A 24707-nucleotide genomic window follows, 5' to 3' on the forward strand; every position below is an offset into this window, starting at 1 on the left:
GGTATTTATTACCGTGGTATTAATTTATAGTTTTTCAACCCGAAAAAGAAATCATGTACCCTTTTTCCCCCAGCTTCTAGAAACTACTAATCAGTCTACTTTCTGTCTCTATACGTTTACCTATTCTGGACATTCCATTTAAATGGAATCATATAATATGTGGTTTTTTAAGAATACTATCTTCCACTTAGCATTATATTTTCAAGATCTATCAATGTTGAAACATGTGTTAGTAACTTCATTCCCTTTTTTATTGCCAAGTAATGTTCCATTGTTTGGAAATACCACATTTGTCAGTTGATGGACATTTGAGTTGTTGCCACTTTTTAGCTATTAATGTATGAATGCTGTGCCCATTCACACACAAATTTTGGGGTAACTTATGTTTTCATTTCTTTTGGATTTATACCTCAGAGAGGAATATGCTGTAGAGTAACTCTACATACTGTTTTCCACAATTGCATATGCTTGCTTTTTAAATTAAAAAGGAAAAAAATTCTTTGTAGTAATGAACTTTGATGCTGAGATTCAAATGTTTCAGAAAAATTTTGATCTCTGGAACTTAACCACAGAACTGGTTAACTATGACTCTCTCTCTCTCTGTAGTCATTTCTCTGACTTCAGAGATTGGGTTTGTAAGAACCCATGTGTAGTTCTAAGAAGGAAGCAGCTTCTACAGAGAGAAATAAGTAAGTCTGTGTTGTGTTGCTGGAGTAAACTCCAGTGATGTTTAAGTCCACACAGCACTGAGAAAAGATAACCCTGTGGCAAACTAGACCCAAGCATTTATTGAAGTTGTGCAGTGAGAGAGAGAGAGAGCAGAAGAAATTTATGATACAGAAACCCTTTTCTGCAAGCCTCTCGGTATGGGAGAACTCAGACACATCGCCTGCTGTCGTGGCCAGGAATGCAGCTTAGAAGAGTTAAGAGAGGGGGCGCCTGGGTGGTGCAGTCGGTTAAGCATCTGACTTCAGCCAGGTCACGATCTCACGGTCCGTGTGTTCGAGCCCCGCGTCGGGCTCTGGGCTGATGGCTCAGAGCCTGGAGCCTGTTTCCGACTCTGTGTCTCCCTCTCTCTCTGCCCCTCCCCCGTTCATGCTCTGTCTCTCTCTGTCCCAAAAATAAATAAACGTTGAAAAAAAAATTTTTTTTAAAAAAGAAGAGTTAAGAGAGTTTCAGGTCCGACTTTCCTCTGACCCTCCCATCCCTCACCTCTTTTGCCTTTCTTGTAGTTTAGAGAGAGTAATAGAGCAAAATCTGACATTTAGAAAGGTAAAGGAGATTTTTCCCTTTCCTGTTTTTGTTTTTTTTTCCTTGAGGTAGATGTTAATAGTCCTGATTTATTACAAATGACTTCCAAAGAATAAACTATGTTTCTGGTAATTTTAACAACTCAAGAGGAACCTAGTAGTAGAGCCCATATTCTCCCTTGGTTTCCTCACAGGGTGCGCTATATCTTGAATGTCACTCGAGAGATAGATAACTTCTTCCCAGGAGTCTTTGAGTATCATAACATCCGCGTATATGACGAAGAGGCAACGGATCTCCTGGCTTACTGGAATGACACTTACAAATTCATCTCTAAAGCAAAGTGAGTAATGGTCCCACACACATATTCTGACCTGTGTTCCTTGTGCACCATCCATGGGTGAGGCCTAAAGCTATAGATAACCTGCTTGACTATACTCAGGGAGAAGGAAGTAAAGAGAAAAAGGACACTGAGATTCCTTAATCCTAGGGAACAGTTGACTAGAGACTTCATCCTTTTCCTGTAAGTAGATGAAGCCCGTGGAAGAAGATCACCTCATGTTGACTGTTTCCATTGAGCACAAAATTAGGGAAAATAAACCTAAGCTGCTGCAAAAGAAATAAGAATAAGAGAAGGAAGAAATTCTGAATGAAATGCTTAAGTTGTCAAGGTGGACATTTGAAAGTTGTGTAATAGAAATTGCCCCACATGGGCAGAGCACAGAGAGCTCTTCTTCCTGAAGATGAGGAGACACGTAGTGGGGTTTGGAAGGCTTCTCATTCTTTTACTTTACTTTTATGGTACTCTAAACAGTGAAATTTTTCTCTGGCCCTTCTGTTGATGTCATCTTTAAATTGGTCCTTTTAGTGAAACTATTTAATAGTATTAATTTAGTGTTTAATATTAATTAGTATTAATATGTCAGCACTAGTTTTTTTTTTTTAAGTCCCTGGGGATTTCCTTGCCAATCCTACATATTCCTTCAGTAGAAGGAACTGTAAATGAGCATGCTGGCCGTGCTGCCCTCTTCAATGGGACCACATCCAAATCATCCATGGCAGATGAGAAGCACTTCTGTTTTTAAAGTCCTCCTTCAGCACTGATTCCACATCTCTCTGCAGACCCTCCATAGTCAAGAAGTCCTTCCTCTTAGTTACCCTGAATCCTCCTACACTAGCTTTGAGCCCATACTCTCAGTCCTTAGCTAACACCTGAGTGTTTTATATGTTTGAAGCCTATGAAATTTTTCTCAATAATACCACTCATGGCATGCTTACTGCATGCCAGATACTTTACCCATATTCTCTTATGTAATATTTTCCAAAACCTAGAGAGGCATGTGCTGTCATCCTTTTGTAGAGATGGGGACAGACTGTAGAGATGAGGTTCAGAGAGGTTAAGTAACAAGTGGTGAAGATAGGACTTGAACCTGAGATCATGTCTGATTTCAGAGTCCATCTAGTATATAGTCTAGGTCCTTGAGCAAAGGAGACTGGAAAAGACCAGGCAAGTTGTCAGGATCACTGCCAAAGAGGCTAGAGTTCAGATGAGGCCCCAGTCCCCGTGAAAAGAAAAGCCAATTTCAGCAGGGCTGGGATTGAGGTGAGATATGTGAGGCACCAGGTTGCTGTAAGCGGGCCCTCCTGCTCAGGCCCATGCAAGTGTGGGTCAGCGTCTGTGAGTGAGTGCCTCCTTAAATGGCCCCCTGGACACCTCATGTATTTCATCCAAATCAGGGCCCTGAATTCCAGACACAACCTACATATGGGTGAGTTTAGGATTCCTAAAGTGATACCAGGCTTAATCTAGACAACTGGCTCAGGGAGGGATGGGAGAGATAGGGGAAGTGTGTGGCCAGAACTGAAAGATGAAGTTGGATTAGGTGAGAACTGACTTCAAATCTTTCAGTATGTGAGTTACAAGCCATCCACTGAAAAAGCCCAGTTCAAAATGAAGAAATGATTTTATGTGGGTGGGTTTTATAATTGTATTTTTCTTAAAACTGTCCAACTTTGAGTACCTTCAAAGCCTGCAAGTATAGACCTGAAATTTGATGTCAGAGCTTGATGGAAAAATATAGAGCACATGTCTGAACTTCAGTCTGAGTCACTGTGCACTGTAGTTTAAATGAAAACCCTGTGGTGTCATAAACAAAACAATATCCTAGTCAGTTGGGATCATCTAAGCACACACAGACAAACACCTGCACCAACCTATGGACTCCAAAATTTTGCCTCTAAATGATGGGTAACAGGTTAATCTTACCTTCCTTTTTAGACCATTTCAGTTATTCCAGACCATTATTACCAACCATTCTCTTTCTTCCTATCACTTACCTGGTTCACTCATTTTGGCACAGAACCTCATGTCTCCTTGCATTGTACTTAATTCTTCAATGTGTATCTATCTCCAACAGAAGAATTACAAGCTTCTGGAAGGAAGCTTGTCTACTGTGATATAGTGAATGAGTGAATGAATAGGTTTCCCTATTAGGTGATGTACTTTTTTTTTTTTTTTTTTTAACTTATTGGAATAGCCACTTGGGAAGGATTTTTTTAGCCCATGTATACTGGTAAAAAGAGTAACCATTCCTTTTTCCATATTTTAAAATATTTTTACTTAACAGCTGACAGCTCTAACAGCAGACCACCCCTAAGTTTGTTCATATATTTGGTAAATATTTGAAGACTTACTCTGTGTCACACATTGTGTTATTAGAGAAGTAGCATAACTGAGTAATGTTCATATCCAGCGTAATGAGCTCTGGCATGTTAAGACTTAAGGGTTTTGTTTGTTTCTTAGTGTCACTTTATGGTAACTTTGTTTTCTCTTTCTTCCACTCCATTAAAACAACGGGTAGTTAATCATTCCACCCTCCTCACTAAGAAAGTCACATAGGGCATCACATGGTCCCATCTAACCTCACAGATTGTCTAGCCAGCCCCTAGGCCGAACAGGGTTGTAGTGTGGTGGAAAATAATATCTAAGGCTACATCTGAGTAAAGAGGAGGGTTAGTTTCGTTTGTTTTGTACTTTCCTCCAGGGGCAGAACCTTTACTGGAACTTGAACTAGAAGCAACTCTGAACATTTGGATGAATTAGATGAATCACTGTCACACTCTTAACTCAAGAGTGTGCCAGCCTTGAAACATGTCCCTGAGGCGGTGCGGGGACTGGCCTCCAAACACATAAAGTGGAGTCCAGTCTCTAAATTGAAAATTCTTCCCCTCACAATCTGTGATCAACTGTCATTGCAGTTACCATTTTAATTATCTGTTTCTCCCACTGAACCCCCTACCCTTTAGAAGATTTACTTATCTTTGCATCCCAGGACCTTGTACATTGTCTTACATATGATGGTTGCGTGGTAAATGTTTGCTTGAATAAATTAAAAAGAATTAATATTAACATTGAATATTGTTTGAGTACACTAGAATTGCCTACCCTCCCTGCACATTTGACTATACATGTATACAAGTACACTAAGGTAGGATGGATTGAAAGAAAATGGAAGGGCGACAGGAGACTTGGAAACATTTAGAACCTAGCTTTTAAAATGTACTCACTATAGTGTTTTTCTGTGTACCTCAATCCCCCAACCTAGGAAACATGGATCTAAATGCCTTGTGCACTGCAAAATGGGGGTGAGTCGCTCAGCCTCCACTGTGATTGCCTACGCAATGAAGGAATATGGCTGGAATCTGGACCGAGCCTATGACTACGTGAAGGAAAGGCGAACAGTGACCAAGCCCAACCCCAGCTTCATGAGACAACTGGAAGAGTACCAGGGCATCTTGCTGGCCAGGTGAGTCCTGCAGTGACTTTCTCAGATCTTCCCTCTGTTATACTCCTTGGACCAAGGTAAAATGTCCTTCCCTGCAGCTAGTTTTCAACCTAATTTGGATATGTGATACATTTTGAAAATTGAAACTTCTCTCAATCTAGTTTTTAAAAAATAAGTACAAGCATTTAAGATTAGTATGGAAGATTGGGTGTTTAAAGACTTTTAAACTGAAAGGTGGAAATACTGTTCTCTTACTTTAGTTCTCAACTAGGTGCTGATTATCATAAACATTTCTCAACATCATCTAAGGCCAGATACAGCTACCTTATCAAAATGGGTACTTCTTGCTCCCAAAGAAATGCTAAGCATAGATTAAATTCTTAGAAATTTTTGGCATTATTTTTTTCAGTGCTTGGTTTCAGTGAGTCATCTTCAAAATTTTGGTCACGTGACAAATCAGATTTGGGGTATGAAGGCACTTCCCGGAAATAGCTCTCTTGTTTTCTTTTTAAAAATCTTTCCCTCTGCTTTTATATATATGCTTTGCAAAAATGCAGACAATACAAAGAGAAAAATCATTTATAAATTCAATATCCACATACAGCAATCAACATTATCTTACGTGTTCTCCAAGTCTTACCACATATATTGATGGATATTTTCTCACAAAAGCTATTCTTCAGTCTACCTCTTCACCTAATAACCGGTCTTTTTTTTCTTTTCTTCTTTTTTTTTTTTTTTTTTTAACTATAGCAACACACATTCAACAGTTATACTGCTTAGCCATTATTTAACCCCTACCCTAGCTTTATTGAGATGGAATTGACCTATAACATTGTGTAAGTTTAAGGTGTCCACTGTGTTGATTTGATACACTTATATATTGCAAACTGATTATCATGGTACCATTAGCTAACATCTCCATCCCTTTAACATAATTACCATTTTTTGTGTGTGGTGAAAATATTTAGGATCTCTCTTAGCAACGCTGGAGTATATGATACAGTGTTATGAGCTATAATCTCCAGGCTGTACTGGAGATCCCCAGAATTTGTTACTCTTATAACTGGAAGTTTGTACCCTTTGACCAGCATCACCCCATTTCCCCCATCCTCTACCCCCTAATATACCACCACTCTATTCTCTCTTTCTCTGTTTGGCTTTTTTAGATTACACATCTAAGTGATACCATCTTCACTGCTTTCAGAGAAAAAGATTCATGTATTAAACTGGATTTAAGCATCAGTTTCCTGAGATGCCACATGCTAAAGTTCTGTGCAGTGCTAGATTTTGCTTTGTTTTTTCCATGTGGGCATGTTCTAGGTGGTTTTGTTCAAATGAAGGCACAGCTGCCTAGAAGCAGTTGGGGCTGGTGCCAGAGTTTGCCTCTAGTGAGTCTCATGACTTGGTCTTGACTGTTGAATCTGGGCTGTGTTTCCCCTGAACAAAATGTTAAATAGCCTTCCAGCCTATCCAGGCAGAGGGACCACCCTCCCACCCCCAAAGTATTGTGAAAATGCAGCCACAGCGTAGCATTATGGTTTCCACTAAAAAACCCCTCCCGTTTACTCAGTACTTGGCATGATTTCATCTGAGCCATTCTTTGAGGAGGCTGGGAGGATACTCAAGTCTCCTCCACTTAAAAAGAATTTATAGGTCTTTGGGGCCAGATTTTGATGACATTTTTAGATTAGATCAGAAGGTAGGACACAGCAGTTCTTTTTGGCACAAGAAGGAGGCATCTGAGTGCTGGATGAGACATAAATATTGTATGTTCCCAGACACACACATGACGGATGTTAGGCAGTGTCCTCACGTGACCCATCAAGAGCAAGGATACTATGTGTCCTGCCAATTTCAGTATTTATTCTGGAATCCCAGGCTACTGCAAGCTGTTGGGTTGGGTTTTTTTAGCATATGTGGTTTTTCTTAGATGTTAAAGGAACTTCAGAAAAATCTTAGATGAGGATAAGAAGGGCAGCATAAATCCACAAATCACAACTGCCTCTTCCTTTCCATTTCTCTTCCATCCTGCCTTTCTGGGCTTGATTCATGGAGGGAGAGGCAAGCCCTGAGGAATGAGAAAACCACAGAATTTGAGTCAGTAGGTCTGGTTTCCATCTCTGGTTCATCCCCTTGCTGGAACTTTGAGAAGTTACTTCACAGTCGTGATCCTCACCTGACCCCATCTACAAAATGAAAATCAAGAACCCTGTCTCACAAGGTTTTTGTAAATAAAAACATGTATAAATGTATACTCTATGCTGGTAAGGGTTATTCTGATGGGATTCCCATCATCTCCTTTCTCCAAGGCTCCCAGAAAACAGACCTATACATGTGCCATTTATTTCATCCTCCTTCTACCGCCCACAGACACAGTAAGTCCATTAGAAACTAGAATAGGAGGGCGCCTGGGTGGCTCAGCTGGTTAAGCATCCAGCTCTTGATTTCGGCTCAGGTCATGATCTCATGGTTCATGGGTTACAGCCCCACATCAGACTCTGTGCTGACAGCGAGGAACCTGCTTTGGATTCTCTCTCCCACTCTCCCTGCCCCTCCCCCCGCCAAAATAAATAAAATTAAACATTAAAAAAAAAAAGAAACTAGATTAGGAAGTGGTCATCGAATTTCCTATATTGTGATATTTCCTGGATTTTAAGAACTAGAATCTTAGTTCTAGGAATATCATACAAACTGCTTTTAGCTGCAAGTAGTGAAATACCTCCATCACTTGGGATTTCAACAAGAAACCGCATACTCGGATTAGGATTATTTGAGAAGGGCTTTTTATAAAGCTACTTTTTACAGAGGTGTGGGGTTGTGGTGGAATCAAGGGACTTGGATCAGCAGAGCTGTTTGGTAATAGCTGCTAGGCCCAAAGAGGGAGGGAGCAGTTACTAGAACCTAGAAGGAGACTCCTGAAAAAAGAGGTACCTTCAGAGAGGAGAAATAACCTTCAGTCAAGGGACACACCAGCCTGAAGTGGCCCTGTGGGGAGGGAGCTAGGGGAATAAGTGGCCTGTCCCTACTCTTCTCCCTCCAGACTGTCTCCTGCTGGGGCTCCCATGAAACAGTGAATACCCAAACCAAATCAGGCCTCTGCGAGTTAGGAAAAAGTGGGAGTGCCTGCTGGGTGTATAGCCATTAGGGTCTGCAGTCCCTGGTGTGTTGTTAAGAAACAGCACTTGTAGACTACTGCTGAGCTAGCTGCCAAGTGAATTGGGCCCAGCAGACTCTTGCCCAGCTGTAAAGTGCTACTCTAGGACCTGCCTGCTTAGAAGAGCAAAGAGAGAAAAGCCCCAGACTCCTGGAACTGCCTGAAGCTCTATCAGTTACCTGGCAGCTTAGGTAGCCAGAAGAGGAAAGTCCTTCGAAAAATTCCATTCATTGTGTTTGCAAAGAAATCCATTTCCTGTGGAGGTGCTTTGATCTTGTATTCCATATCTTCTCCCAGGAAGTATGTGGTGGTTTTCCCAAAAAGATGGAGCCCTGATCCTAGCATTCTCTAGCCCCATGGTTGTCTAGGGAGGCACTGGGTACTTAACTTGAGGTGGCAGCCTTCTGTTTGAGGGAGTATTAGCTCTCAGTACTTTGGTGTCTTGGTAGAAGTGAAGTTTACCAAAGTGATGCCAGGCCCCGGTAAGTGACTTATGAATTGGTTATAGTCTCTTGATCAGATGTGAGGGTATGGGCCTAACAGTGACCACCTGTCTGAAATGCAAGGGACTTTTTGCATATTTCAGTATGTCTTTAAGAGCCTAGGGAAGACTAATATTTAATATAATCCTTTAGACCTAAAAGTGAGGGTATCATAAGGCCACTGGTAACTGTTTATATCTAACTTTATTTTTTCTGTTATTATAGCTGGGGGATGAGAGTGAGACAGGAAGAGGCTGTGTGTATGCATGCACGCGCATGTGTGTATGTGTATACGTGTGTGTCGAAACCCTCCATTAAACTGCCAACATCCCTGTTTGTTATTCTGTACTCTGATCATGCAGGTATCTGGCAGATTTATGTTCCATTAGACAAGTTCAGATTTCAGTCATTTGCAAGCTGGACCATGTGTCTATGAGATTAGGTTCCTGTGTACAAAGAGCAGAGAAGAAACACTGGGTTATAGCCAGGGAGAGTTCATGCCACATGTCTTCATGGATGTCAGTTCTGATTCTTTGAACGCCCCTGTCACCAGGGCCAGAAGAGGCAGAGGTGTCTTTTACACTCCCCAGCTTTGCTGGTGGACACATTGAAGTCTAGTTAGCTGGTGCACAGTGGTCAGTCAGCAGAAGGGAACCCAAAAATGCACCCAATTCACAATTGAGATTTAAAGGATTTTCTTAATAGCTTTTTAGTGAAATAATGTTTTAGGTTTTTGTTTTATTTTTGAGAGAGAGCACAAGCGGGAAATGCAGAGAGAGAGAAAGAGAGAGTCCCAGGCAGGCTCTGCGCTGTCAGCACAGAGCCCAGTGCAGGGCTCAAACTCATGAACCATGAGATCATGTCCTGAGTTGAAATCAAGAGTCAGATGCTTAACCAACTGAGCCACCCAGGTGCCCCTTCAGTGAAATAATCTTAAAGCATTTACGACCATGCACACCACACAGAACGTGCTCGGTTGGTGCTTTTTCTCTTTCTTCTTCCTCCTTTCTTCAGGCTGCCTCATGCCCTAAAAAGTAACCATAAACACTCTGATTTTACTATAACCGATACCCCATTTTTAGCAGTATTTTCTTCTATATACCTTTCTCAAACAAGGTAGGTTAGTGCTTTACCAAACATGTAACAAGAAGAAAGCAAATTAGAGGCAAGAGAATGGGATATCATATGCGTCCGGTCATTAGATTTCCTTACTATTCATTTATGAAGTAAAAGGCCAAATTCTTGCCCAGAATGACCCAGTCATCTTATGTGTGTGTCAGTGTGTTCATGTGAATACAAATTTAGGCCCACAGTCACTCAGGGAAGAAAAGAACCTGAGACTTCTTTGCATCATCCAGGCCACAAACCAACTCTGAAGTTCTTTTTGACAACTTGTTTACTTGGTGCCTACCTGAAATAGATGGAAGGAGTCAGCTGAATTTAAACATTAACAGTTTAAAATAATAAATACAATCTAATGTCTTACATCTATCCTACCAGTGATGGAGCATCAGAATAAGCTGGCTTGGAAAAAGCAGCACTGGAAAACAGTTTGGTGTTACTGAGTAAAACTGATGATGCACGTATGCCCTATGACCCACCTTTTCTTCTCGTATATATAGCATCTTTTAGAAACCACAGTATGCACCAAGTACAGGAATGTCCATGACAGTGCTACTTGTAGTAGCCAAAACTGTTCATCAACAAATGGATACATAAACCGTGGCATATTCATCATACTCGCTGAAATTATAGCTATACACACTGACGAATCTTGTTTTTTTAATGTTTATTTCTTTTAGAGACAGAGAGACTGAGTGGGAGCCGGGAAGGGGCAGAGAGAGAGGGAGACACAATCTGAAGCAGGCTCCAGCCTCTGAGCTATCCGCACAGAGCCCGACGCGGGGCTCTAATTCACAAACCACAAGATCATGATCTGAGCTGAGCTCAACCCACTGAGTCACCCTGGCGCTCCTGATGAATCTTAGAAACAGTGTAGGCAAAAAGCAGTTACAGAAGAATCCACACATAGAGTATGATTTCATTATATAAGTTCACAACATACAAAACTAGGCAGTGTATTAAGAACACAACCTGTCGGGGCACCTGGGTGGCTCAGCGGTTAAGCGTCTGACTTCAGTTCAGGTCATGATCTCGCCATTCTGTGGGTTCAAGCCTCGAATCAGGCTCTGTGCTGACAGCTCAGATCCTGGAACCTACTTCAGATTCTGTGTCTCCCTCTCTCTGCCCCTTCCGACTTCGGGTGTTCATTCTACCCCCCCCCCCCCCGCCCTCAAAAATAAATGAACATTAAAAAATTTTTACAAAAACACAACATGTCGACACTATAAAGAAAGAAGATGATAAGTACAAAATTCAGGACAGAGTTTACTAACCTCTGAGGTGGGAGGAGGAGGAGGGAGGGGAGCCCTGGAGTAGCAGTGCTTCAAAGGCCATGGTAATGAGTGCCTTGTTTGTATCAAAGAGCTGCCCACCACTCTCCCTGCAGGTGCTATTGCAAAAGTGAAAAAGGCAGTGGAATCAGATCTATCTTTGGATTGGGATTTTTCTTTCTCCTTTACAAGAAGGTGTCAGTTTAATTCCAGAGCCCTGACCTAATATTTTCTGATGATTATCTCCCCCAGGAAGAGAATGAAATCTCTGCTGGGCAAAGAAAGCAGCTGTAACATCAGCCACTTCCTCTGAAACATACGCTGTTGGTACTTATTAGTGTAATTTTAGTCTCATTCCCTCCTGATTGATTAGTGATTTGCAGGCAGTTTGAAAAAAATCATGCTTTGGAAGGTTCTTGGGATCATGAGAAAAATCCCATTTGCCTGTTGACTGATAAGATAAGCTGTTCTTAGAAAGGTGAGAACAGCTACTCCCTGTCTTCCCAGTCATCTGCATCACAGGAATTGTCCTGCCATGGGGGGCTGAGTGGTCTTGCTGCAGGTTTGAACATCATCATGATGGGTGAGGGATAGAAATTGGAGAACAGAGCCATATGTAGGTCAGGAAACAAGAGTGTCCAGATACAAAGGAAACTTTAAAGGGAAGCACATTGGCCTCTGTTGATCACAATGTACAATTTAAGCCCCACCTATCCAACCATTCAGCTTGCCCCTCCCACAGTCACTCACTTGTTTGGGAAGTGTGATATGTTGTCTCCTCCTAGGGGTGGCTAGAGTTCATGCAGCTTGGAAAGGGTGAAAACCCTATCTTTCTCCCTGCTATTGATTATAGCTTGTCTTCATAAACAGAATGACCTGTTCCCTACTCAGAAAAGCACTCTTCTGCTGTGCAGGCCTGAGTCAGAGCCCCACCCAAGCCACAGCCAGACAGGGGGAGCTGAGAGCAGGTGCAGAGCTGAGAACAAACAGGGGTTCACATTAGTGCAGGCGCATGACTCGGCAGAGATTCATAGGCAGGCGTGGCCCTGAGCAGGCGGTAAATTGTTTTGGGCTGTTTCCCATTCCACCCTGCAGTTAGGTAATTCTTCATCAACTTGTAAGTCATGGAAACCACACCCCTAAATAAGGGACCTGTTTCCGGGGCAGGTGATTCTGACCAGCCACAGGGCCATCACCTTTTTCTTTTTGGCTAGGGCTTTGGAAACTGCTCCCTTGTTAGAGAATATGGTATCAACTAAAATTTCATCCCATCAGACCTCTCTGTAAAATGAGCTAAAGGATGGATCTGTGTGTGTGATCTTCCTTTGGGCCACCTGCTTTTCCAGGTGTCACCTCAGCTTGATGGTTTTTATCCAGAGATCCTTATGGAAGAAGCCTATACTTTATGCATATCCTCTTCCATTCTGTTACCAACCTTTGTGGATTTATTAGCCTCATCTTTGATTTCTAATTCAAGAAAGATTACCACCCTCCTCACATTTCTACTTCAGTGATTAACTGTGTATCAGCTCTTTATCCAAATTATGAGAACTTGGAATGAGCTCCAATAGAATATTTCTCTTTGTATTGTTTAGGTGCTATTTTGTTTTAGTTTCCCCCTCCCCGGTTATTAATGTTAAACATGCTCATTTTTAAATTTTAAAACTTATAGAAATACAGAGTAAAGACAGTAAAGCCCTCTCCAAAAGTATTCTGCCTTCCTTGAAAGAAACCCTGTTACCAATTTGATGATGTACCTCCAAATATTTTCCTGTACTTACTAACCTGGGAACTGACCATTCCAAATGTGGTCAGCATGCTCTTTCACTCATCTTGGACAACATTCTACTAAAGTACCTGTAGCATGTGGGTGTATGGACTGTAATTCAAATAAATCCTCTTTTTGAGGCACCTGGGTGGCTCAGTTGGTTGGGCATCCAACTTCAGCTCAGGTCATGATCTCACGGTTCATGGGTTTGAAACCCGCGTCAGGCTCTGTGCTGACAGCTTGGAGCCCGGAGCCTTCTTCGGATTCTGTGTCTCTTTCTCTCCCTGCCCCTCCCCTGCTCGTACTCTGTCTCACTCTGTCTCTCTGTGTCTGTCTGTCTTTCTGTCTCTTTAAAAATCTATCAATCAATAAATAAACATTAAAAAAAGTTTTTTTTGTTTTTTTTGTTTTTTTATTTTTTTTTTTCAACGTTTATTTATTTTTGGGACAGAGAGAGACAGAGCATGAACGGGGGAGGGGCAGAGAGAGAGGGAGACACAGAATCGGAAACAGGCTCCAGGCTCTGAGCCATCAGCCCAGAGCCCGACGCGGGGCTCGAACTCACGAACCACGAGATCGTGACCTGGCTGAAGTCGGACGCTTAACCGACTGCGCCACCCAGGCGCCCCAAAAGTTTTTTTAATAAATCCTTTCTTTTTCGTGTCTGATCCTTTAGTACCATAGTATTATATAGTAAACATCTTTGTATCTTTGTGCACCTATAGTTGTATTTCTCCAAGAAAAATCCTTAAAAGAATTGATTGCTGGGTAAAGGGTTAAATTTTGAGAGCTATTGTCAGATTGTACTCAAGATTTTACAGTTCCCATTCCTACCAACTGTATGTGAGAGGGCTTGTCTGGCTATGCCATCATCAACACTAGCTGTTAACCATTTTAGCTCTTGTCAGTCTGATAGGTAAAAAATCAGATATCATATTGATTTTTGTTGTTTTGTTTTTGTATTTTGCTATTAGTTAAATAGAGCATCTTTTTTTTAACTTTGTTTATTTATTTTGAGAGAGACAGATACAAGTTAGGGAGGGGCAGAGAGGGAGACAGAATCCCAAGCAAGTTCCGGGCTGTACACACAAACCTGACTTGGGGCCCGGTCATGAGATCATGACCTGAGCCAAAATCAAGAGTCGAATCCTCAACCAACTGAATCACCCAGGTGCCCCAAATTGAGCATCTTTACAAATGTTTATTGCCTACTTCTTCCACTGGGTATTAACAAAGCATTTTGCAGGTTAAGATTTAATATTATCTGGGAGCGATTTCCTGGGTGGGTGTTGGTTGATTTCACAAACCAGAGTGAGGCATTTCCTGTGTATGTCCTCCACAGCAAACAGCGACATAACAAGCTCTGGAGATCTCATTCAGATAGCGACCTCTCAGACCACCACGAACCTATCTGCAAACCAGGGCTAGAACTCAACAAGAAGGAGATCACCACCTCAGCAGACCAGATTGCCGAGGTGAAGACCATGGAGAGTCACCCACCCATACCTCCCGTCTTTGTGGAACATGTTGTCCCACAAGATGAAAATCAGAAGGGCCTGTGTACCAAAGAAAGAATGATCTGCTTGGAGTTTACTTCTAGGGAATTTCATGCCGGACAGATTGAAGATGAATTAAACCTAAATGACATCAATGGATGCTCATCAGGGTGTTGTCTCAATGAATCAAAATTCCCTCTTGACAACTGCCATGCATCCAAAGCCTTAATCCAACCTGGACAGGCCCCAGAAATTGCCAACAAGTTCCCAGACTTAACAGTGGAAGATCTGGAGACAGATGCGCTGAAAACAGATGTGAACGTCCACTTACTGCCTCTGGAAGAATTGACATCTCGCCTGAAAGACCTTCCCATGTCCCCTGATCCTGAATCACCGAGCCCCCAACCCACTTGCCAGGCTGAAGTCTCAGATTTCAGTACAGATCGCATTGATTTTTTTAGCGCCCTAGAGAAGTTTGTAGAGCTTTCCCAAGAAACCCGGTCTCGATCTTTTTCTCACTCAAGGATGGAAGAACTGGGTGGAGGAAGGGGTGAGACCTGTCGACTCTCAGTGGTAGAAGTAACCCCTTCTGAAGTGACAGCCGACGACCAGAGAAGCAGCTCTTTGAGTAATACTCCCCATGCATCTGAAGAATCTTCAATAGATGAGGAACAGTCAAAGGTAAAAACTGTCTTTATAGTTTTCTACCTAATGAAGTTCTCTTTGAAGATAAAATAGTTGGGAGTCTGCTCTGTTCATTGTGTTTTTGATGTTGCTAAAGATTTAGGAAGGCAGTACGGGAGAGACTCTATAGCCGAGACTTGCCTTAAAAACTTAGGATTAAAATTTTTTTTAATCCATTGCCTTTTGAGAAACTTATCTTTCCAGATTTTTGGTGTTTTTAGAAGCACTTCTGAGAGGGGATGTGGGAAGAAGGGATTAGTCAAAATGAATGTCCTGCCTGCACAAGGAGAGGTCCCTTCCCTGATCCTCTGCAGTTCAGACCAGATCTCACCAATAATGAAGTGTCTGGGATAATGAGTAAGGCCTTTTTGTGGAGATGGATTTGTTTGGGAAATTCTTTCTGTCTCAGAAAATGCAAAGACTAGATATGTGTGAATAGTTGTTAGAGTAGGAACCAATGCTGAGTTCTTGATGATGATGCTATTAATAATGTTTCTGGATTGTTCCTCATCTCAGACCCTGTAGTATCCAAGACTTGGGGGATGGTTTGAGGAAATGATTGAGAGCAGACAGAATCCCTGGATTCTTCTCTGTAGCATATGAACTCTTAGGAGCCCAGGGAAAGAATTACTGTGTATCATCAATGCTAAGACTCAGACTTATTCTCATTTTGACACTTCTGAAATTGGGATGCATCTTAAAAACAATAATGGTATCTTAGATCAATAATACAGTAGTTGGGAAGTAAATGATGACAGATTTACTCTCACCTGCCAAATTTCACTTAATGGTTTCAGTGGGAGTGACTACATTTTGATATCTCCTGATATCTATCTACTTATATTTACCACCTTGTCCATTACTTATCTTTTGTCTATCTCAGCTATCCCAGGACATTCATTGCCTCTGCTGCTGTCTTCTCTCTACTGGAAAATCAGAATGCTTGAGCTCTCCTTTGGACCAGTGGGTGTAGCAGCTCTGACAGAAATAGCTTTTCTGCAAGTCCCTAGTCATATGAGCACTCTCCACAGCCCATGCACACACTGGGCTCACTGTGGCTTCTCTCCCAGTCTTGGCTAGTTTACCTCTGCCTAATGTCCCAGGAGATTTCTCCCAAAGGCATAACTGACCTTGTTAGTTTGTACTAGTTCTGACTTTCTCTTGAAGGAGAAAGACCAAAACAGTTCCTATGGAAATATTATATGTTGAAGGCTTATAAAAATGTTAACAAAGCAGATTGATGGGTATCATGATGCCACTTTAAGAGATGTCCAGTGGCCATTTCCAGATTTTGAAATCCTTATCTTCCCGCCCCCCCCCACCATAGGACTTGATTTTGTATTGGCCAGTTTTCTTTTGCCTTGTTCTAAATCCATCTAGGAATTGTAACTGGTAGAACAGTAAAATGTCAGAGAGTCACAGTTTCTAAGTTGCTCAGGCATATGGCTGCATAAGCCAAGTAAACCTTTCCCAGAAGGAGCCATGTCAAACTTGGAAATTGTGTGATCAGGTGCAGAGTGCCCTCATGTGCTGGAATGCTACTGCCAGGAGGTGCAGCGGGAGGATCAGGAGGAAAGCTGGCAGGACAGAGGAGAGAAGGGAGCAGTGAGTCTCCAAATCAGGCATTAGATGATAACCTCATCCATCTCGCCCTATCACTGGGCATGTTGAAGGTGGCCACTGAGCCCTTGAATGGAACTCCTTTTCTTAAATAAGGTTAGAATCAAAGTGGAAGTTCAGGGGCGCCTGGGTGGGTCAGTCGGTTAAGTGTCTGACTTCGGCTTAGGTCATGATCTCATGGTGCATGAGTTCAAGGCCCGTGTTGGGCTCCGTGCTGACAGCTCAGAGCCTGGAGCCTGCTTCAGATTCTGTGTCTTCCTCTCTGCCCTCCCCCGCACTCGCTAGCTCGCGCTCTCTCTCTCTCTCTCTCTCAATAAACAAACATTAAAAAAAAAAAAAAAAAAAAAAGAATCCAATTGGAAGTTGATAGGCCAGAAAAGAAAAATCTCATCTACCCCAATATGGCCTAAATCCTGAACGCTAATAATCTTAGGAAAGTAAGGATTATAGGAACCTCCAAGGCTATCTGCTGTTCATTTTTGGAACAAGATATTGGGTCAGAATTCTGTTTGAGTAAACAGAACAAAAGTTTAGTAGGCAGTGATTCAACCTATAACTAATTTTGTATCTCTGCCTTTAATGAGTCTGTTTTTTTCTTGTATGACAAAACAGATGGCCAGAGGACAGTCCCAGGCACTCTGTGATTTGTGTCCTCATAGCCAGAAGGTTCTCCTGGATTAGAAGATTAATAAGCACAACATCTGGCATTTTTAATTAGACTGCACTTTGCCATAACCATCTCACTGTTTCTCCCTAGGCAATCTCAGAGCTGGTCAGCCCAGATATCTTCATGCAATCTCACTCAGAAAATGCAATTTCAGTCAAAGAAATCGTCACTGAGATCGAATCCATCAGTCAAGGAGTTGGACAGATTCAACTGAAAGGAGACATCCTATCCAACCCATGCCACACACCAAAGAAGCACACCATCCATGAGCTGCCCCTGGAGAGGGCCCAGGCCCTGGAGAACAAACCTGGAAATCTGGAGCAGAATGAAGGTTCCTACACAGCCCAGCCTGAACTAGCCAAAGACTCAGGGAAGTGGGACCTAGAAGGCTGCCTGACTACACACTCATTCACCACAGAGTTGGAAGAAGAAGAACCAGCTGAGGAGGAACAAGAACTCTGGGGCCCAGGGATGCACCCGGGTGCCAAGTGGTGCCCTGGGTCTGTGAGGCGAGCCACCTTGGAGTTTGAAGAACGCTTGCGACAGGAGCAAGAGCACCATGGTGCTGCCCCTGGTTGTACCTCATTGTCCATCCGCAAGAATTCCAAGAATGAGACTTCTGTGGCAGACCTAGCACCAAAAGGGAAGAGTGATGAAGCTACCCTAGAACATTCTTTTGTCCCCAAGGAACCAGAGATTAACAAGGGCAAAGGGAAATGCAGTGGGTCTGAGGCTGGCCTGCTGCCCCATTCCGAGCAAAATGCCATTGTTCCAGCACCTGAGCCACTGGAGTTTCAAGAGTACCCAGGGTCAGATATTAGAACAAAGCTGGAAGGAGTCCTGAAGGATCCGAGGACTGTGGTTTCATGCCAGGGATCTGAGACACAGTCGGTCCCTCTTTCCCTTCCCAAGAAGATCGAAATCATTATGTCACCCAGTCACACTGAGCAAGGGGGTGAAAGAGCCACCAGCGAAAAGAGTGGGGAGCAAGGACTGAGGAGCGTGAAAAGGGAGAATTCCATCACCGTCCTCTGTACACTGGATGAAAATCTGAACAGGACTCTGGGCCCCAACCAGCCTGCTCTACACCCCACACTGCTACCTCTGCCTCATTCTTCCTCTCCTGAGCACGACAGTCCCACCAACCTGACCTCTACCCTGAGCAGCCCTGAAGACTGGGACAACAGCCTGTCAGTGGCACTGGAGACAGGAACACCTTTTGTCAGTCACACAACCCATGTACCGTCTGCCAACTTGGATTACGCACATTCCCGGACCGTAGTTCACCTGGAAGGCTTCACAGAGCAAAGCAGCACCACAGACAACGAGCCCTCTTTGGAGCAGGGCGGCTGGGAAGAAGGTCTGGACGGTGCACTCTCCAGTGGCAGTGAAGTGCCGTATGAGGGCTCTCTGTTAAGGAGTGAAGACCTAAGCAAACTTGGTGATAATATTGGGGAGTTACAAGAAAAACTGGACCCATTACCTGCAGCCTGTCAACCCCCACATAGCTCTAGTAGTGACAGTATGAAGAGTGTCAGCCATAACCTCAGTGTGGTGAAAGAGCGCACTAAAGACATCGAGTCCCGAGCGATCTGCCAGGCAGGACTCACCAAAACAGCCCAAATGCGGCATTCAGCTTCCCTTGCCAAGTTAGGTTACTTGGACCTCTGTAAAGACTGTTTATCAGATAGAGAGCCTGTCTCCTCTGAGCCCTCTCATCTCAAACTGCTTCAGCCCTTCATCAGAACAGACTCAGGCATGCATGCCATGGAGGCCCAGGAGTCCTCAGAAAACCCAGATGCCCCCCAGATCCTAGAGCCCACCAAGTATTTTATAGAGCAACTCAAAACAACAGAGTGTATCGCTCAGAGCAAGCCAGTGGAGAAGCCTATCGTACAGTATGCCAAAGAATTTGGTTACGGTCAGCAGTGTTTGCTCCCCAGGGCAGAACCCAAATTGACTAGTTCTGAAGGAGGGCTTCCTTTGCTACAACCCCAGGGACTTCAGCGTGCAGGCCCGGCTCCCGGGCTGGCTGTGGCGCCCCGTCAGCAGCACGGCAGAACTCACCCCCTTAGGAGACTGAAAAAAGCAAATGATAAAAAACGGACAACCAACCCCTTCTATAATACCATGTGATTCTGAGCCTACACATGTGACTTTCTAAAAGAAATGTTTGTAAAAGGGGCAGGTGTAATATGTAAAGAACATGCACTTTATTGGTTAATTTTATAATATTTTGGTCATTTTACTGTTCCTGGCGCATGCAGGGTTAGGGTTTTTTCTCTGTGTATGTGTGCGTGAGAGATTGATTTGGACAGCAAGACCATTTTATCATTTTTTTTATTTTTCGAAAAATCAAACCTCAAAAAATACTCATTTTCAAAGAGCACCTTTATCAAAGGCAAATTGCTGTTTTTCAATCAGCTCCCATTGGCTCCTCATTTTTGCCCTCTGAGAAAAAGCACTCTTGCTTGCTTGCTTGCTAGCTTGCTTGCTTGCTTGCTTGCTTGCTTGCTTGCTTGCAGAAGGAAGCAGATGGGGAGGGTGGGGAGGAAGCTGGGAATTGGAAATGCTCCTCTTCCCCTGGGCCTGTGTGATGATGGTTTGGTCTTCAGACCCAAAGCCTGAGATTGGGCCGAAGGGCAGCCACAAGTCTCTGAGCCTTGGGCCCCCGCCCACCAGGAATTCCCCAAGTTGGCAAATTCCGCTGTGCTTTCGAAGGGGTCTTCCAGAATCCACTTCTTCTGGTATTCCAGAGTATATCATCACAGAAAGGCACAATAGTGGCTGGCTTTGTAAACTTAACAAGCAAATAGGGTTTTTCCCCCCAAACACATAATTTTTAAATTCAAAGTGAACCCCAAATGAAACCCGAGGGGTCCTGTGTAGAGGACGCATAGGAGAAGGAGGAGACGCAGTCTGGAGAGGCTGGATCAGTGGGCTCCACGTAGGTGGTCATCCTGGCCCTCCCTGCCAGGAAATGCAAGATCCTTTCAACCAAAACGTAATAGGGACAGGTTTGAAAAACAGCAATTGAAAGTCAGTGTGTTCTTGTAAAATGAATACATTACATAGGGTTTTAACACTTCCATTACTTGAATAATTCTGTGGGCCTTCTGAGTTTAATGGCCATATTTTTTTCCAGTTTACTTTCCTCCTTCATGCTGTTTCTTCAATGCTGCCTTTTTTTTTTCATAGATGATATTTGAATTGTTACATTACCTATGTATAACCTCCATTGAATGCAAAGTTTTCTTACCAATGTTATCACTGTTAACACTTGACATGGGTTGTTGTTTTTTTTTATTTTCCTGAAAGATTTGTCATTTCTCTAGCTTATACACAGTATTTATGTACATAATGTTGTCACTTTCTTACAGTGTTTTGTTGTTGATGTCGTAGGATCTTTTTGATTTATTCTTTTTAAGAAGAAGTAAAGCTGCAACTGGAGAAAACACACAGCACAGAAATAAAACTGATGGGTGTTGGTAGGAATCTGCAGAATATGTTGATGGTGGTTTTAATTGTTTAAATGGAGACTTCTAATCGCCAGCTCCTGCCAAATTATGTGTTAGTAACTCCCTCCTCAGAGAAACCCCTAAAGGCTCCCATTAGATCACAGTTTGACTGAAGTCTGATTTCTCTTTGAGACTGAAATCCCAGGGTAGGTTGTTTGCTAGTAGCTGAACCACAGCCAAGGAGTCTGTGAGTGTTACTGCTGGCCCAGGGTGGAAGCTTCTCATGTGGATTGGGCTGAAAGGTTGTGGGGAGGCCCCCCACCCTGCCAAGGGCAGGCACCCATTATGACTCCATTTAGGATGCCGGTGCTTTGCTGCTATTGTGGAGATCGTTAACACAGGAGCACTTGCCATAAACAAGCTTATTTCAGCTGCTTGCAAGAAGCATTTAGCCTGGAATGAAACACCCTCTGCAGCTCATCAGAACTGAAGAGGTTTGCACATTTGCTTCTGTTGGCTCTGGTTGATGTCCACCTTGCTGAGAGATTGACCAAGTATAGAGTTGAGTTTTGGTTTTTTGGTTCATCACAGCACTGAGAGGAAAAGGTGGATACCTAGACTGTCAAGGGAATGTCAGAGGCTGGAGTTTGGTGGGGGCAGGTAGCAGGGTGACCTGCTACAGAGAGGTGGACTGAGGCCATTCACAAATGCTCCAGGGGAGCTGTGAATCCAGTCGCTGTGTGGAAGCCATGGTTGGGTCTGACATCTCTGCCAGGAGGTGGATTGGACAGAAGCCTCCCACTCTAGTGTCTTTATGATGTAGTAATTTTGTGTACCTGTGCTGTCCCTAAATAGTTTCCTTACATGTTCACATGTATCATCCACATGGCTTTGTGGTTCCTGGATATTTAATATGTTATGAAGTGTTTTTTTAGGTGGTATGTACCAGTGTGAGGAGGCTTGCAAGACAGGGTTATGAATTTCCAGGGCTCATCCATCTAAACGGCCCTGTCTTGTTGAGGCACTTCCACCACCGCCATTATTGATGGAGAAAAGACAGAAAGTTGTGGTGGGGTGAGAGGTGAAGAGAGTGGTGCCCGCTCATTAACCCTTTGAAATGGTGACATCCCTCACATTAAGTACAAGCAGGATCAACAGTATTGCACTGTTCTCTCTACTCCCCTGCAGTCGTGTTGAACGCTCACTATCCCTGCATTAAGTAAGAACAAAGATGGGGAAGAGATCCTCTAATGCTGTGAAGATGTCTTTTTAGAAAAGGAAAAGGAAATAGTCTTGCTCTGCCTTCCTTTTTTTTTTTTTTAAATCATTTAATTTACCTGCTTAAATAAACATCTTCTACACAGGGCCTGTAATTCAACCTTGCCATGGGGTTTTGCCAGCCCTCTCAAAACTCCCACAACTGAGTGTTCTTGTGTTATTTGCATAGCTGAGCGAGGTCCAGGGGAAGTACATGATGAGCGCTCTCAAGGACTTCTCGGACTTTCTTGTCTTCAAACTTTCTGATAGTCTATTTCTCTTTTCCGTTCATGGAAAACTCAGACCTGGAACAGCAGGTCTGGTAGATGGACAGGAGTAGGAAAAGTCTTGACCTCTTGCTCTCTTTATTTTGAAAGCCACCATAGTCTGGCTCTCGAGTTACTCTGGAGGAGAGAGTAAGTGTGTATGTGCGTGCACACGTGCAAATATAAAATAACATTTTGGTGCAGGGGGTAAAAGCCCCAGGAGCACACTTGAGAGCTGTAATCTGGAGGGTTACCTGGTCAGTAGGAAGGAGAGAAACCCCAACCCGTTCTGGATTTTAGAAACACTTAGGAGTGGTATATACTATAGTAGAACTATAGTACTGTAGTGGAGTAATCATCATCTCCTCATTTTGGTTGCCTTTCAGATTCTTAATGTTCGGGATCATTCTTAGCATCCCGGGCTCTTCAGGCTCTTTATCATTTTCCTGATTCTATACCTTTATCCCAGTTCTTTCTCATTTGGGGAACTACCAAGCACTCCAAGGACAGCCTGAGGAAGACAGCCCAGGCTCTGAGGTCCCCTCCTGCTGAAAGGCCCCAGACAGTTACTTTTGGATAGACCTGAAGTTTCTGAGACAGCAGCTCACAGAAATCTTCACCCGTTCCATCTGAGGATTTCAGTTTAAAGTGATCTAAGCATGTTTGGTAAAGATGTTTTTGTGGGAGTTCTTTTCTTTTAAGAAAGCATTATGCAAAGAGGGTCACTTTTAAGGGCATTGAAAAATTTTTTAAATAAAGCCATTCTTTGGCTCTTTTTGACAACTATTTGTGGATACTTTGTTTACATTGTGATAATTAAAACATGCATCATCTTGATAGCCACTCAGTATCCTCCTCCAGGCACCCAGCCCTGGCTGTCCTGTGAGTCCTCACACAAAGCAAGGCCAGAGTGGTCAACCCACTGGTTGGTACATGGGGAGGACCTGGAGCTAATTTTTCCATCTGTGTTCCACACTCCTGTTTAACACTCTGTATGGAAATCGTCATTTCCTCAGTCAGTGATGGTGTGTCTTACAGTGATGGTTATAACAGTGAATGGCTAGTGTCATTTTTGTCCGGTTTTGTTTTGCCTTTTTTTTTTTTTTTTTTTTGATGGTAGGTGAAATTGTAGCTCTTTCAGCACCAGTCCAACTTGAAAGTATCTTGGACCTTGTTTTCCCTTCCAGACTAAAAGGTCAAGGCATGTATTAGGCATAAATGTATTTGCTGCCTCAACTCCTCTAACACCCACATTAGGAAAAGCCTGCCACCAGAGCAGGAAGCTGCACACTCCTAACCCTGTCCCAGGGCTTTGGGGTTCCTTGATGCCATGGAGAGCTGTTGCAAGGTGCTTCTGTACTTTTCCAGCCTGGAAGTGGAGGGTGACCGGGCCTGGCTCCTGCTATGAAAAGAAAACCAGCCTCACTTTCTCAGTGCCCCAGAGATCTAGGACAGGATTTCTAAACTGGAATCATCCCTCATTGGCTTCAAGATGCCTCAGAGGGTATATGACTAGTGCTGCCATCTGTGTCCTCACAGCGACACTGGTGGCAGTGTCCTCTACACATGCAGAGCTAATACCCAGGGCTTACTTCAAGCTGATGACCCAATCTGGAAACTGGGTAACTGGCCCTGAAATGATTCTCAATCAACAGGCCCACAGGGAATTGTTTGGTTTTTATGTTTTATTGGATTTTGGTTTGCCTGGCATAGCTTGAGGTGCCTTTTTTTTCTTTCTTTGTACTTTATTTGGTAGGACTTGTTTTAAATGTAGGAAATAAGTCCAAAAGACTCTCCCACTGACTGTTACCTTTGCCCCAGGCCAGTCCAAACTTTTATGCTCACATTTTATTAAATAAAGCAGGTGCTCCCTGGAATCTCTGGGACCTTTCTGAGGCATTTGAAGCAGAATATAGAGTGGTCTCATCTCCTTCCTTAATCTTCCTGGTGGTTGGGATGTTCCACTTGTATTATAGATTTTTTTTATTACTGATGTGCTCTGCTGTTTTTAAATGTGAACTTGTGCGCAAATGTGCAGATTCAATGTTCTTGTTACAGATTAAATAAATTTTTATTTTGAAGATGAAATGTGTACTTGATCAACAAAAGTGGGGTGGTGCTGGAGCAGGTGAAGGGATTGGAAGAGAACACTGATGATAAACATGGAACGATTCTCACTGATCTCCATCATGCACATCCTTAACAGCTGAACTCAGTGGGGGGGGGGGGGGGGGGGGGGGAGGGTATGGATCTTAACTTTCTACCTCCCACAAAGTAAAGACTGGATGGGCAATAGAATCACTAAAGATTATTTCAGACATTGTGCCTCCAATCAAGTGACCAAGCGGGAACTTGGCCTGGTCACCTGAATGTTAGGAGAATGAATAAGCAAAGGAACCAAAAATTCCTCTGCCATGTGTGGTACA

At 43.2% G+C, this 24707-nt stretch overlaps 1 protein-coding gene across 4 annotated transcripts in view; it reads left to right on the forward strand.

The window, feature by feature from the left end:
* The window catches only part of SSH2 (slingshot protein phosphatase 2), a 248661-nt gene extending 224292 nt beyond the window's left edge, over positions 1–24369 (forward strand). For all 4 annotated transcript variants that reach the window (XM_043585556.1, XM_043585557.1, XM_043585554.1 and 1 more), the window contains 4 exons: positions 1445–1591; positions 4854–5054; positions 14176–15010; positions 17391–24369. In XM_043585556.1, coding sequence (XP_043441491.1) covers positions 1445–1591; positions 4854–5054; positions 14176–15010; positions 17391–19436 — 3229 coding nt within the window. In that variant the 3' untranslated portion in view covers positions 19437–24369. The remainder of the gene's footprint in view (positions 1–1444; positions 1592–4853; positions 5055–14175; positions 15011–17390) is intronic.
* The last annotated feature ends 338 nt before the right edge of the window (positions 24370–24707 follow it).

Source organism: Prionailurus bengalensis, chromosome E1, assembly GCF_016509475.1.
Source record: "Prionailurus bengalensis isolate Pbe53 chromosome E1, Fcat_Pben_1.1_paternal_pri, whole genome shotgun sequence".
Classification (NCBI taxonomy): Eukaryota; Metazoa; Chordata; class Mammalia; order Carnivora; family Felidae; genus Prionailurus; species Prionailurus bengalensis.